The sequence below is a fragment of the Saccopteryx leptura genome, chromosome 10 (assembly GCF_036850995.1).
Source record: "Saccopteryx leptura isolate mSacLep1 chromosome 10, mSacLep1_pri_phased_curated, whole genome shotgun sequence".
In the NCBI taxonomy this organism is placed as follows: Eukaryota; Metazoa; Chordata; class Mammalia; order Chiroptera; family Emballonuridae; genus Saccopteryx; species Saccopteryx leptura.
Window position 1 is genome coordinate 7,203,486 of NC_089512.1, and position 13,594 is coordinate 7,217,079.

General features: G+C 58.0%; 1 protein-coding gene across 1 annotated transcript in view; it reads left to right on the plus strand.

Moving 5' to 3' along the window:
- CELSR3 (cadherin EGF LAG seven-pass G-type receptor 3) overlaps positions 1-11,832 on the plus strand; it is a 40,761-nt gene extending 28,929 nt beyond the window's left edge. The window contains 20 exon segments of the mRNA XM_066351805.1: positions 4,007-4,165; positions 4,248-4,387; positions 4,586-4,696; positions 5,228-5,391; positions 5,593-5,757; positions 5,835-5,987; positions 6,309-6,391; positions 6,477-6,624; positions 6,888-7,001; positions 7,129-7,206; positions 7,744-7,839; positions 7,933-8,039; positions 8,189-8,258; positions 9,159-9,251; positions 9,331-9,417; positions 9,800-9,892; positions 10,628-10,807; positions 11,013-11,067; positions 11,325-11,461; positions 11,699-11,832. Of these exon segments, the coding sequence (XP_066207902.1) occupies positions 4,007-4,165; positions 4,248-4,387; positions 4,586-4,696; positions 5,228-5,391; positions 5,593-5,757; positions 5,835-5,987; positions 6,309-6,391; positions 6,477-6,624; positions 6,888-7,001; positions 7,129-7,206; positions 7,744-7,839; positions 7,933-8,039; positions 8,189-8,258; positions 9,159-9,251; positions 9,331-9,417; positions 9,800-9,892; positions 10,628-10,807; positions 11,013-11,067; positions 11,325-11,461; positions 11,699-11,713 (2,248 nt within the window). The 3' untranslated portion in view covers positions 11,714-11,832.
- Positions 11,833-13,594: the final 1,762 nt, after the last annotated feature.

The following is a 13,594-nucleotide window of genomic DNA, read 5'->3' on the forward strand; positions in this document are numbered from 1 at the left end:
GATTCAGGCAAATACCTCCAGTCCCCCGCCCTCCCAGGTAGATCTGAATATTGTCAGGGCCCAAGTGCAAAACTGATCTTTGCTTTCTCTTGGATGCCCCAAGGGCCAAACTTCTGAGACTAGGGGTTGGTCTTGGAAACAAGGGTCCTCTGACCTCCTCACAGGCGCTCGCTCATGCTGCCTCTTCTGTGGATGTGGATGTTTTATTATGTGGAGTCCCTGCCACTTACTGCCTTATGACCTAGGACTGATGCTGTGGGTGCTGGTGGAGCAGCAGATGTCATGTTTACAGAGCAAGGCTTCCCTTTCTCCCATGGGGAGGGGTTCAGGCCTCTAATCAGACGTTCCTGCAGAGGGTGAACACAGGGGTCTTTATTTAGCCCTTGCCCCTGCTGTGAGCAAACCTTGTCTGTGGTGCCATTTAATTCCCTAACACTGCCCCCAGCTGGAATTTTTTCTAAAGGGTGGGTAGGAGGGAGAACAAAGGGAGCAGAAGCAAGGGAACTGGAGATGCGGAGGGGAGGTGCCATGCCTCCCATGTTTACAGACACCTCCCTGGCCCTGGGCACCTAGGCTGCAGGAAGTGACTCAGTGCCACCTCTCCTTTATTCCCTTCTAAAGGGAAAAATGACTGTTAGGACCCTGTTCACAAAACTCTCGTTTTTATTACTTTGTCTGATGTCCAGAACTGGAGACTTTACATTTTATTACTTTGTTTACAGGTCAAGTTTTAAAACATTCAAAAACTTTGTTTACAACTTAAAACTGAATTTTTACACTTTGTTTACAGTTGAGAATGTTTTCCCCCCTTTGTTTACAAATGGAAGGTGGAAAATGTGGGAGAGGGGCTTCAAGGATCTCACCGGTGAGGACCCTGGACCTGGTCATCTACAGGGGTTTCCAACTCCTAGCTCTCCCAGGCCGGAAGGTCAGGCCTGAGTTCCCTGCTGAACAGCAGACCCAGAAGGCCTCCAGAGTAGGCATCCTCTTACCACTGGGAACAAGGGTCATGTTGGGTTGCGGGGAAGGTCTGTGCAGACATTCCCCTCCCCCATGCATACTCTTGGAAGGCAGTTTCCAAGGAGATTAAAAAATTTAACTTTACTAACTGGTGCCAAATCCCACCAGCCAGGACCCGAGCTCTCGTTACCCAGAATGACCCCAGCTCTTGAAGGGTTGAGGGGTCCACTGCGGGAAGAGGGGGTTGTCCTTGCTATATCCTAGGTTCTGTACATGCTCCTCTCTGGGGGTCACCACTCCATTCAGCCCCGTGGCCCCTTTTCCTGTCTGTGTAAATTGTTCCGTGAAGCCGCGCTCTGTTTTGGGAATAAACTTCTATAGAAAATGATTGTTGTCTCTTTTGTTTGGTGGGGTAGGAGGGTGGCTATGAATGATTCAAACCAGGCTGACCTTTGGGAGAAATCTGAACACTGCTTCCTCCTAAGAATATTCAGCTATTTTTAGCCCATATCATAGGAGATTTGGACCAGGTTCCCATCCCTTTTACCCTCAGTCCTGGCCTTGTGATTGGGGCCTCAAGTATAAGCACAAGTGCTGGGAGTAAGGTCTCAAGGGAAATACCCCTCCGTCAAGGCACCAGCATGATGACTCCCTAAATCTTGCGGGCTGGTATTTGCCCTGGCCAGGGGTCAAACTAACTACAGGAACTGTCACTGCTAACCCTTTACCCATTGACAGCACTGACCCCTATGAGCTTTGGAAGGCTCTGGTCACTAGCCACGTTCCCAGGAATCCTGCCTACTTGGGGGTTTTCCTTACCCATCCCACGTGGACCCTCCGCAAGAAGTCAGGACCTGGTATCAGCCCCACCCCACTCAGGAACCTGGGGCCGCAGGTTCCAGTTCTGCAGTTCCACCCAGCTCAGGGTGGAGGGCTGAGCAGCCAAAGGCAGACCGCAGGGGACGAAGGGGTTAAATCTCCCTCCTCGGGGTTCGCCCCGCCCAGAGAGCTGCACTGAGGGCCCGCCCGAGTATGCTGATTGGACTAAATCTTCCTCGTCCAGCCCGGGGATTGGTCCTTGGGTGCACGCTCCAGATCTTGCCCCAGTCCCAGCCCCGCCTTTCGGCCCATAGCGGCTTTGGGCCTGAACTGTTAAGCGTAGCTGGTACCTGGCAGTGCGCCCGCCATGGGGCTGTCGGAAGCGTCCGGGTGAGTGCAGGGCGCGGCCCCGTTCCTGGTGTCCGCGAGGCGCGGGCCGCCACATGGCCTCCGCGCAGGCGCCCGGCTTGGGTTAGCTCGAAAGGGGTACCTACATACAAGTCAGGAGCAGCCATATCCCGCCTGCAAAGCCTTGGGTTTCTGCTTTTCTGCTTTTCTGCTGGCGGCTGCCCAGCTGCAGCGAGGGATGGGGGCGGGAGCCGGCGAGAGCCCAGCCCCTGAGCACTGTGCGGGAAGTCCCTCGAGCGCTGCCTTAAGGGCTAGGGCCTCGGGGAGGCGGCCGCAAGCGGAGGCGCCCCGGCCCAGGAGGGGCTCTGGCAGGGCGCGTTAGTGTTGGCAGATCGCTGCAAAGGAGTCCGTAGAGGCGACCTGAGTTCGCCCAGCTGTCCTACGGATTTGGGATTGAGCGCTCGAGCTCGGGTTCCCCCCAGAAGGAGGGGCCGAGAATCTAGGCCACGCCCGCCAAGCGCAGGTCCTGCCGGGGTGGGGAAGACCTGAGTGACTCGTGTAGGAGGAGGAGGAGGAGGAGGAGGAGGAAGGACGAAGGACGAAGGGGCTCAAAGATCTCTGTGAGATAGCGATGCCAAGTCTCTGAGGATCTTCTTTGCACCACTCCACTCCCTCCTCCAATCGGAACACCCAGTATAGAGAGGGGCCCTTCCCAGGTGAGTGCCTGCTCCCTAGGTGGGATCTTCCGCCTGGAGATCAGAATTTTCTTGACAGATGAAAGCTTTCTCAGCAGGGGAGAGCTTTCCTCCCGGTAAGATGGCCCCTCTGAGATCTATTCCCAGGTGACAGCTCTCTCCCACTCCAGGTGGGAGCTTCGCCAGGTGAGCGCTTCCCTTAGGCGAGAGCACCCTCCGTAGCAGAACTTCCCTGGCTGGTGAACACTTTCCCAGCTGGTGGGAAGCTTCTGGCTGGTAGAGCTAGCTCCCCTTCTAATAAGCGCCTATTTCCAAGTGAGATTGATTTCCAGGACAGCTTCCCCCCAGGCGAGAGCTTCCTCCAGATGAGAAATTCCCAGATCTCCTATTCCCAAGTGAGATCATCCCTTCCGTTCAGGTGGGCACCTCTAGGAAGATCAGGGATTCTCCCCCAGGACAAAACTTATCTGGCTGGTGACAACTTTGCTGTTGGGTGAAAGCTTCCCCCTAGATGAGGTTGTCCTGAGATAGATCTATTGCCACACGAGATCTTCTCCCACTTCAAGTGGGGGCTTCCCTTTCCAGATGGAAGCCTCTCCCTCTAGGTGAGAGCCCTTCCCTGGCTTTCTCAGATTAGGCTGAGCTTGTCCACAACTTGGAATAGAGGGCTGGAGGCCCAGGGGCAATCTTAGCCTTTCTACTTTCCTTCCCTTAGAGGGGAGGGGTACATCTCAAGAGGGCTGTGCCTGAAGAACTGGAGCCCCAGTTTTCCAGATTCTTCCTGGTGTGTGCTGGCAGCACTGGGCTCATGGGGCCACTAGAGAAGGACTCAGCCTGAACAGAGATTGGCTGGGGCGATCAAGGGGCTCAGGGAAGGAGGCTGGAGGGGCAGTCCGCCTGGGACCTGGACTGGCAGAGCAGTCGGGGCTGAGTAGCCACACCAGGTTTGGAGGTGTGGACTGTGCTCATCCTGCTGCCTCTTGGTGGGGGACTTTGGCCCAGCAAGAGGTTTCCACCAGCCAAAGTTCAGGTACTCCCCTCTTTTGGGCATGGGCATGGGGCCAGCTAGAGGCTGGAGCTGTTTAGATATTGAGGCCTCGAGAAGTCAGGTGAGTTCGAGGTGGAGGCATGGGGGCGGTCGGGCCGAGAGTGCCCTCACTGTGTCCCTGGTCTCACTCCCCCAGACCGAGTGACGCAGAGGCACTCCTGGCCACAACAGAGGTAATGGAGCTGAAGAGACGAGACTACCACGTGGAGCGGCCACTGCTGAGCCAGGAACAGCTGGAGGAGCTGGGGCGCCGGGGCCCAGCAGCTGGGACCCGCCAGTGGCGAGCCTGGTTTCGGTAAGGCTGGGGGAGGACTGGAGGGGAACGCTGGCAGGACTTCGGTAGCCTCTGTCCCTGATACCCACCCTTGTGCCCCCAGGTGCTCCCGCGCTCAGGCGCGAGCCCTTCTGCTCCAGCGCCTCCCGGTGTTAGCCTGGCTGCCCCGGTATCCTGTGCGTGACTGGCTTCTGGGTGATATGTTGTCTGGTCTAAGTGTGGCCATTATGCAGCTACCGCAGGGTGAGCCGCCCTTGGTCCAGAGCTTTGGGATGGTGACCCTGGCCCTGAACACCCCCCCTCCCCCCGCCAAAAAAAAGAAAGAAAAATCTGAAGCCACGGCCCCTGCTCCTGGAACTAAGGCTCATGCCTAGTGCTGGGATTTCCTTATTTTTTCAAGGACCAGCCTCCAAGCCCTTATTGCAAACATTTCTCTTCCAGGCCTAGCTTATGCCCTCCTGGCTGGACTGCCCCCTGTGTTTGGCCTCTACAGTTCCTTCTACCCTGTCTTTATCTACTTCCTGTTTGGCACTTCCCGGCATATCTCCGTGGGTGAGTGGAGCCAGGCCCAGCCCTGCAGGAGGATACCCACCCCCCCCCATTGAGGATAGGGTGAGGACAGGCATGGAGAGCAAGTGAACTTAGTGAAGAGGGCAGCACTGGTGCGGGGCGGCTGGGAGACTCGCCTAAGTGTCTTTCCCAGGCAGGACAAGGCTTCTGAGCAGGGGGCCACAGACTCATGTACCTAGAGACCCCGGTTCCGGAAGGATGTGGATGGGTGGAGCAACTCAAGGGGCCCAGACTTGGTATAGGCCTCATACTTGAGGCAGACTGTGCCCCCTTCCCCATTCCATCTTTTGCAAGGGGTGTGGTCCTGAGCTAATGGGCACAGGTGGGGCAGAGTAGATGTTTCAGGGCCAACATTTCTAGCCACTCTCAGGAGCCCTTGAGCCACTGTCTCTACTGCATGGCATAGTCTGAGGATATTTGTCTAGAACTGATGTCTCCTGGCTTCTCCCTGAAGACCAGGGCTCCAGGGTAGGATAGTGTCCTCTACCCTTTAGACCTGCACTGTCCCTACAGGCACCTTTGCTGTCATGTCCGTGATGGTGGGGAGTGTGACAGAATCCCTGGCTCCTGATAAGGACTTCCTGCAGGCCGTGAACTCCACAGTCGATACAAAAGCCAGAGACACTGTCCGGGTGCAGCTGGCCTCCACTCTCAGTGTGCTGGTTGGCCTCTTCCAGGTGTGCGGCAGTCAGGACTGCCTCCCCCGCCCCAGCTGCTTGCCCACTGCCAAACCCACTCCCACCCTGTCTGCCGGTTCCTCTGAGTGTCTGACCATTGTCATCCTCCTCACATCTCCCTCTGATCCCTCCTGTCCTGGGCTCTGCTCCAGCCACCCGTGGGGCCCCTGTATACCCTGACTACCCCTGGCCACCCCACAGGTGGGGCTGGGCCTGGTCCATTTCGGCTTTGTGGTCACCTACCTGTCCGAGCCTCTGGTCCGTGGCTACACCACAGCCGCATCTGTGCAGGTCTTCGTTTCACAGCTCAAGTATGTGTTTGGCCTCCAACTGAGCAGCCCCTTTGGGCCACTGTCCCTCATCTATGTGAGTGATGGTGGGAGAAGGGATGGGGGATGTGTCCCATGACATTGAGTACTGGCTGTGACCCCACCTCCCCTCAGACAGTGCTGGAGGTCTGCCGGAAGCTGCCCCAGAGCGTGGTTGGCACTGTGGTCACTGCAGCTGTGGCAGGGGTGGTGCTCGTGGTGGTGAAGATATTGAATGACAAGCTGCGGCGACATCTGCCCATGCCGCTCCCCGGGGAACTGCTAACGGTTCGGATTCTAGGGAGCAGGGCAGAGGGGCAAATGAAGCTACATCCCTGTGGGCACCCCCTGGATATTTAAAGACTAGCTGAAGTGGGCACTGGTGCGAGTTCCCGGGGGCAGGGGGACATGGCAGGAAGCCGCACCTCGGTGTCTTTCCGCCTCGGACAGCATCTCTTTCCCCGGGAGTGCTGTCTCTCAGCCTATCCAACTTCTCCCCACCCCTCTGAAGGTTTTGCTTCAGACCTCCCTCTTTATTCCCAAAGTGGTTTCTCCGTCCCCCGACAGTGACGCCAGCCCTCCCTTCCCTGACTTTGTCCTCTCCTCCAGCTCATCGGGGCCACCGGTATCTCCTATGGCGTGGGCCTGAAGCAAAGATTTAGGGTGGATGTCGTGGGCAACATCCCTGCAGGGTGAGCTCCAGCCCCTGGAGGTCAGGGGAGGTGGGGCGGCCAGGGCCAGCGCCTCCCAGATGTACCTCACAGGTGTACCTCACAGGCTGGTCCCCCCAGCGGCCCCCAGTCCCCAGCTGTTTGCAAAGCTGGTGGGAAACGCCTTCACCATCGCTGTGGTTGGGTTCGCCATTGCCATCTCGCTGGGGAAGATCTTCGCCCTGAGGCACGGCTACCGGGTGGACAGCAATCAGGTCTGGGGGATAGGACGTTGGACACATAGGGGCAACCTGCTGTACAAGAGACCCCGGGGCCTGGGGGGGATGGGGTATCAGGTGGGACACAGGGCGACAGCAAGCAGATACTCTGGGACCATGTGGGGACAGGGTGGGAGAGCAGGCAGCTCCATGGGATTATTGCATGGAGACGGAGGTTGGGGGTGTGTAGGCCTAGACACAGTAGCACAGTGACAGGCACTGCTGGGGAAGTCTCCTCACACCTGCACTCCCCTCACCAGGAGCTGGTGGCCCTGGGCCTCAGTAACCTCATCGGGGGCATCTTCCAGTGCTTCCCTGTGAGCTGCTCCATGTCTCGGAGCCTGGTCCAAGAGAGCACCGGGGGCAACACACAGGTGGGCTTCAGGTATGGGCGGGGCTGTGCATCTGTGCACACAGACCACTGGACCCGGGCAGTCCCACCCCGCTCACCACCTGTTTCCCCACCCTCCACCCCACCCCCTGCTCACCCTTACCCTGCAGGTGGCCGGAGCCATCTCCTCCCTCTTCATCCTCATTATCATCATCAAACTTGGGGAACTCTTCCAAGACCTGCCCAAGGTGAGCTCCCACCTCATCCAGACAGGATTGAGGGCCGTGACCAGGCCAGGGGCTCAGATCAGTCAGTCAGGCCCAAGGTGAGGGGCAGGGAGATGAGCTCATGCTGTTTTTCTTTTTTGTCTTTTCAAGATTTTATTTATGGATTATAGAGAGGGGAGAGAGAGAGAACAAGGGAGTGGGGAGGAGCAGGAACCATCAACTCATAGCCGTTGCTTCTCATGTGTGTGCCTTTACGGGCAAGCCCAGGGTTTTGAACCAGTGACCTCCGCGTTCCAGGTTGACGCTTTATCCACTGCGCCACCACAGGCCAGGCCTGCCCTGTTTTTCAAGGTTGAGATCTTTGGAGTGAGATTTGGAGCCAAGGGTCAAGGGTTTGAACCTTCCAGAGTTAGATCCAAGCTGTCGGGTTCAGGGGCGGGTAGTAGCGTGTGTTTGGGGTTATGCCCAGGCGCTTAGGGTCTGGCTCAAGACTCGGGGGGTCAGGGTTGTCAGTTTGGGGCACCCCACTGCAGCCCTGGTAACCCTGCCCCGCCGCAGGCAGTCCTGGCGGCCACCATTATCGTGAACTTGAAGGGCATGCTGCTGCAGGTCAAGGACATATGCCCCCTCTGGAAGGCCAATCGCATGGATTTGGTAAGAGGCCTGCAAGCCCTGGGGTGCGACCAAGGTCTTCAGCCCCAGTGGGCCTGTTAGGCCCTGTTGACCGCTATGCCCTTCTGTTTTTAGCTCATCTGGCTGGTGACCTTTGTGGCTACCCTCCTGCTGAACCTAGACCTGGGCCTGGCGGTGGCAGTCGTGTTCTCCCTGCTGCTGGTGATAGTCCGCACGCAGCTGTGAGTCACCCCTCTCGGGCTCCTCCATTCCAGCTGGTGAGGGTTGAGGTCCACACTGGCTCTCCCCAGCTTTCACTCACCGTGGGATGGTGCCAGGCTCCTGGTTCCCCCCGGTCCTCACCCCCCACACACATTCCGTCTCTCTGCAGGCCCCACTATTCCATCCTGGGGCAGATCCCAGACACAGATGTCTACAGAGACGTGGCAGAGTACTCAGAGGTGAGCAGCAGGGGCTGTGCAGGAAGGGGGCGTTCAGGGTGGGGCAGAGGCAGGTGGGCCTTCATCAGTCCCCTCCGTGCCTGACCAGCACACTCTGGTTCCTGGAATTTCAAGGGAGGGGTCTGGATCTGTGGTTCCCACTCAGAATATGACAGGCTAGGAAAGGCCATAGGACAGATGGACAGAGATGGATGTGGGCACCTGGGGAGGGGGTTCCTGGAGCCAGCAGGACAAACCTCATCCCGCAGAGCAGTCCTGGGTCAGGGACGTGTGAGGGGCACTATCCTGGGCGCCAGCATGTTGGAGAGTCTGGTTTGCGATCTGACGGTGTCACTAAATCATTGATCTCCTGAGAAGTCCCAGGCCAAGTGCCGAGAACAGAGATGGGGCCTCAGAATAAAACAAGCTCTTTCCCCCTAACATGGAGCCTCGAAGGCTGAGCACGGTGATCAGGCAGAGTGAGGGGAGACAGGAGGGCGAGCAGCTCAGCTGAAGGCAGAGGGCGGTATGGGGGTGGGGCGGGGCACGCGTGCCCGGATGGGGCGGGAGCTGGGGAGGGCGTGGTTGCGATGGCAGCGGAGGAGGGTCTCTGTCTGCATGCGGCATGTAGCAAACAGACCATGGGGCTGGGGTCGGAGACGCAAGGGGCGGCCTGAGAGCCACTGACACCCAGTCCAGGTCCTGGCAGGAGGGTGGGGGGGGGGTGCAGTGGTGCAGGGTGCCCCGGGGCAGCTGGGGGCCTGGGCAGAAGGCGGGAGCAGGGCAAGCTGTCCCGATGGCATAGCCGCAGGCTGGGCCCCCGCTGGTTGGGCAGCAGAGGTTGGGGGTGGAAGGCACTGGGGCACTCGGGGCAGGAAAGGCACACGAACAACATGGAGCCCTACTGTGACCCATCCGCAGGCCAGGGAGGTCCCAGGCGTGAAGGTCTTCCGCTCCTCCGCCACCGTGTACTTTGCCAACGCCGAGCTCTACAGCGATGCGCTGAAACACAGGGTGAGGCCTGGGGTTCTGGGCTCGGTATTGGGGGTCCCTCACCTCCCCGGAGTGCCCACATCCTGACATTTGCCCCCAGTGTGGTGTGGACGTTGACGACCTCATCTCCCGGAAGAGGAAGCTGCTCAGGAAGCAGGAGCTCAAGCTGAAGCCACTGCGGAAGAAGGTCCGGACACAGGCGGGGCCCTGAGAACCAGTGGCCACTGCCCCCAGTCCTGCAGCTGGCAGCGCCCCGCCTTGTCCCCGCCCCCGCCTCCCCACCCAGTCCTTTATCCCTCTTTGTTCCTTGTGGGTGGGGCTTGTTCTTCTCTACCTCCGGAGACACTGCCAGTGATGGAGCCACTGCCAGCATGCACCATTGCCGTAGTCTTCCATTTATGACTGTTCCCAGAGCTGATCAAAACCCACAGCCTGGCCTCGGGTCCCAAGCGTCGGTTATTGGTCCACCTATGTGCCCAAAGCTAGGGGGCAACACCAGGCCTGCCTGGCACAGCTGCTGTATGGCAGCTGGGACAACCCTTTCCTGTCCCCCCTCTCCCCCCACCTAGGCTGTGGCCGCCAAGGGCACTTCTGTTGCCATCGATGTCAACACCAGTGACGGAAACATTGACAGGGTCGATGTGGAGGGCTTCAAGTCCAAGGTGAGGATGGGAGTGGGACAGGGGACCAGCCATGAGCTTCAGAGATGGGGGTGTGCCGACATGCCTGGTGAGGACAGCCGTGGACCTGCCACTGTCAAGGTGGTTGTGTCAGTGGGATGATGGATCCGATTCTCTGGGGAGGGACCTCTAGTGATATGCCATAGAACTGTGCCTGTGGCTTCCTGTCTGGTCTGAGGCCTCCATGAAGACCTTGAATTTGTAGAGTCCACAGGACCCCACAAACTGTACTCATGGGTAGAGGAAAAGGAACTGGGTGTAGGGGGGAAACAGGATCAAAGGGGACACTAAGCTCCATCAGAGGCCCAGTGGGGTGCTGAGGTGTTGGTGTGCACACATGTGTGCATGCGTCTCTTCTGGTCTGTCCCTTGGCCCCCTACCCATGCCACCCTGGCTGACTGAGGGTACGGTATGGTCTCTTAGCACCCATCCTTCTTAAGTGGTCCTATAAGCTTGGGCCCAGGAGGTAACAGAGCAGTATATGCATGTCTCTATGTGCTCCCTGAGTCAGGGTGTCCTCTACTGTGTATCTTCAAATGTCTCTCCTGTTTATATACAAGAGGCTCCCCATGTCTGTGTCCTGGTGTGTCCCCTGCATGCCTCATATATGTGGGTGTTACATGCTTGTTCCACGTCTGACCCTGCATCCCTGCATGTCTGTGTGTTCCCTGCTTCCACCCTCTTGTGGGCAGCCCGTGTAGTGTGCCTGGTCCCCAGCAGGTGAGCACAGAGAATGAACTACAGGATACAGCAGCCAGCGGTCAAGAAGATGCCAAGGCCCCAGATGTGTGCACCCTGAAGACCCTGGGCCTGCCTCAGCCAGACTTCCACAGCCTTGTCCTGGACCTGGGAACCCTCTCCTTTGTGGACACGGTGTGCCTCAAGAGCCTGAAGAATGTAAGGGGCTCGGGACACCCTTAAAAGGGCACTGGGGGAGAACTAGGCCCTCAATCCTCTACCCTGACCCAGTTCTGAGAGCTCTCTGAGCCTTCTGACCCCCAAACCTGCTGAGCTTCCCCTCTAAATTCCCTCCCCTGAGGCTGCCTGAGTGTCCCACAGCCCCTGAGACGCCCTCTGATTCTGGCCCCTTTTTCTGCTGCAGATTTTCCGCGACTTCCGAGAGATCGAGGTGGAGGTGTACATGGCTGCCTGCCACAGTGTGTGGGGTGGAGACCCTGCGCGTGCTTTGGGAAGAGGGTGGGGCTCTCCTGGCCAAGGAATCTGAGGTCTTTCTCTGAAACGGAAACTGGAGGTCAGAGGTCTCCTGGGAGGCAGGGGTCAAAGGTCAAGAGTAGGACTTTAGCTGTAGACGCAGGTGGAAGCCAGGGTGACAGGGGTCAGCATTCTGTTGGTGGCTAGGACTGGGGTTCCTGGTGGTTCTTGGAATCAGGAGAGACCCACTGCTTGCCAACAGCTCCTGTGGTCACCCAGCTTGAGGCCGGGCAGTTCTTTGATGCATCGATCACTAAGCAGCATCTCTTTGCCTCTGTCCACGATGCTGTCATCTTTGCCCTCCAACACCCAAGATCCAACCAAGTCAACCCTGTTTTGGTGAGCTGACCTCTGGCCTACTGAGCTCTTTGTGTTTAGCTATGGCTTGTCCCCACCCTGACCCCAGCTCCAGGAAGTCACCACCCTTGGTGGATGCCTCTGACCCCAGTAGACCCGCTGCCTTCCCCTTCTGTCTCCTCCAGCTGAAGCTGCTCCCGGGGCAGAGGTCGCTGTCCGGGGGAGGGCTGGTGTGTGCCCTGGGTAACTGACAGGAGCTCCCCGTGTCTGCTTGCTCAGGTTACCAAGTTCTGACCATGCGGCTGCCCTGCCTGAGATTGCCTACCTTCGGAGGTACCCGTGAGAACCCCCGACCCCGGTGCCGCCTCCAGATGTCGCCCAGGAGTCCCCTCTGTACACACACACATAGACAACTCAGGGATGGAGGTTCTAGGACTCTGAGCACAGTGCTGTCGGCCTGGGCTGGGGCGCTGGCAGGTCAGGGGCAGTGGGGCGTGTGTGTTTTCAACCTCAGGAATAAAGACTCATTTGGCCACCACCAGGCTCTGCTGTAGCTTGGTGCGGGTCAGGGGATCCATAGCCCTGGCTCCTGACCCTTCTTACACTCCAAAGTGGAAACTGGAGTTGAAAGTTGGGGGAAGACTTGAAGGCAGAGTCAGGCAGGGAGAGTGTAGAGCTGGCAGGCCAGGTCCAGGTAGGAGCAGCCAGGTCCAAGCTTGCCCCCAGCCACGTGCAGCCCTCGGCACCTGGGTCTTGGTTGTAAAGTAGTTGGAAACAGCTGCTTCTTGGGAATGATCTGTTCTCAGGGACACTGGAGATCGGGCAGGGCAGGTTGGGTGCCCCTGGGCAGCCCTAGAGGGTGTAGGGTGGACACCTGAGCAACCAGCTGGGGAAGCGAAGGTGTTCATGGGTGCTGCTGCTCTGCACTCAGAAGTAAGAACACACATGACTGATTTCTTGGGATAATGCCTTTTTGTATTATTAGGTCACATGGGCTTTTTGCAGGTCACTGTCAGCCAAGAAGCATGTGCCAATCTCTGGCATAAAATGCCAACAACTGGGCATGTGGCCCAGTGGGCAGCAGCAGGCTTTCTGGCCAGCTGCTACTCTGAGTGATTGGGGGGTGGGAGGCCCTAGAACCATCCTGGACCTCTGTCTCCTCATCAGTAGAGCAGGAATGGTAATAGTCCCGCCTCCTGGTTACTCAGTGAGTATTCAGTGAGGAAATGCCACAAAGTGCTTGCAACAGTGCTGGGTGGGTGGACAGAGACTGCCCTGCCCTCCAAGTCCCTGAGTCACTTTGCCCAGCTCTGTTTCCAGCTTAGCGTGTGTCAGTGCCACCCCCAGAACGTCAGCCCAGGAAGTCAAGGCTTTTTGTCTACTCTGTCACCGTGTCCTGGCACCAGGAACAGTGCCTGACTTGTGGCAGTGCTTGGTAAACATTGGCTGAGTGAAGCTTTTGTGCTGGTGTAGAAGGCAGACCTTAAACAAGAAATTGTAGCTACTTAGAAATGCTTTGGGCCCTGGCCGGCTGGCTCAGTGGTAGAGCTTTAGCCTACCTGTGGATGTCCCAGTTGGATTCCCGGCCAGGGGACACAGGAGAAGCACCCATCCGCTCCCCTCCCCTCCCCTGCACTGCCCTTCCCTTCTCTCTGTCTCTGTCTCTGTCTCTCACTGTCTCTTCCTCTCCAGCAGCCATGCCTCGATTGGTTCAAGGGAGCTGGCCAGGGGCACTGAGAATGGCTCCATGGCCTCTGCCTCAGCCGCTAAAAAAAAAAAAAAAAAGGCTCAGTTGCTGATCAACGGAGCAGTGGCCTGAGATGGGCAGAGCATCACTCTCTAGTGGGCTTGGCGAGTGAATCCTGGTCTGTGCTTGTGGGAGTCTGTCTCTGCCTCCCCTCCTCTCACTAAAATTTTAAAAAAGAAATGCTTTGAAGAAAATAAAACAAAACTCCTGCTGTGAGAAGCCTTAGTGCTCCTGGTGTAGGGTACAGCAGGTGTGTTCAGGACCATGGTGGAGATGGGAGGGGAGGCCACGGTGAGCCTCAGGCTTCATTCCGAGGGTGAGGGTCCCAGCGCCTGGGCGCTCGCTCTACTATGCTGCAGACTGTTGGTAGGCTGGGCGGAGGGGCTCTGTGGACGGCAGCACAGGGGCGGTGGAGTTCTAGGGGTCGG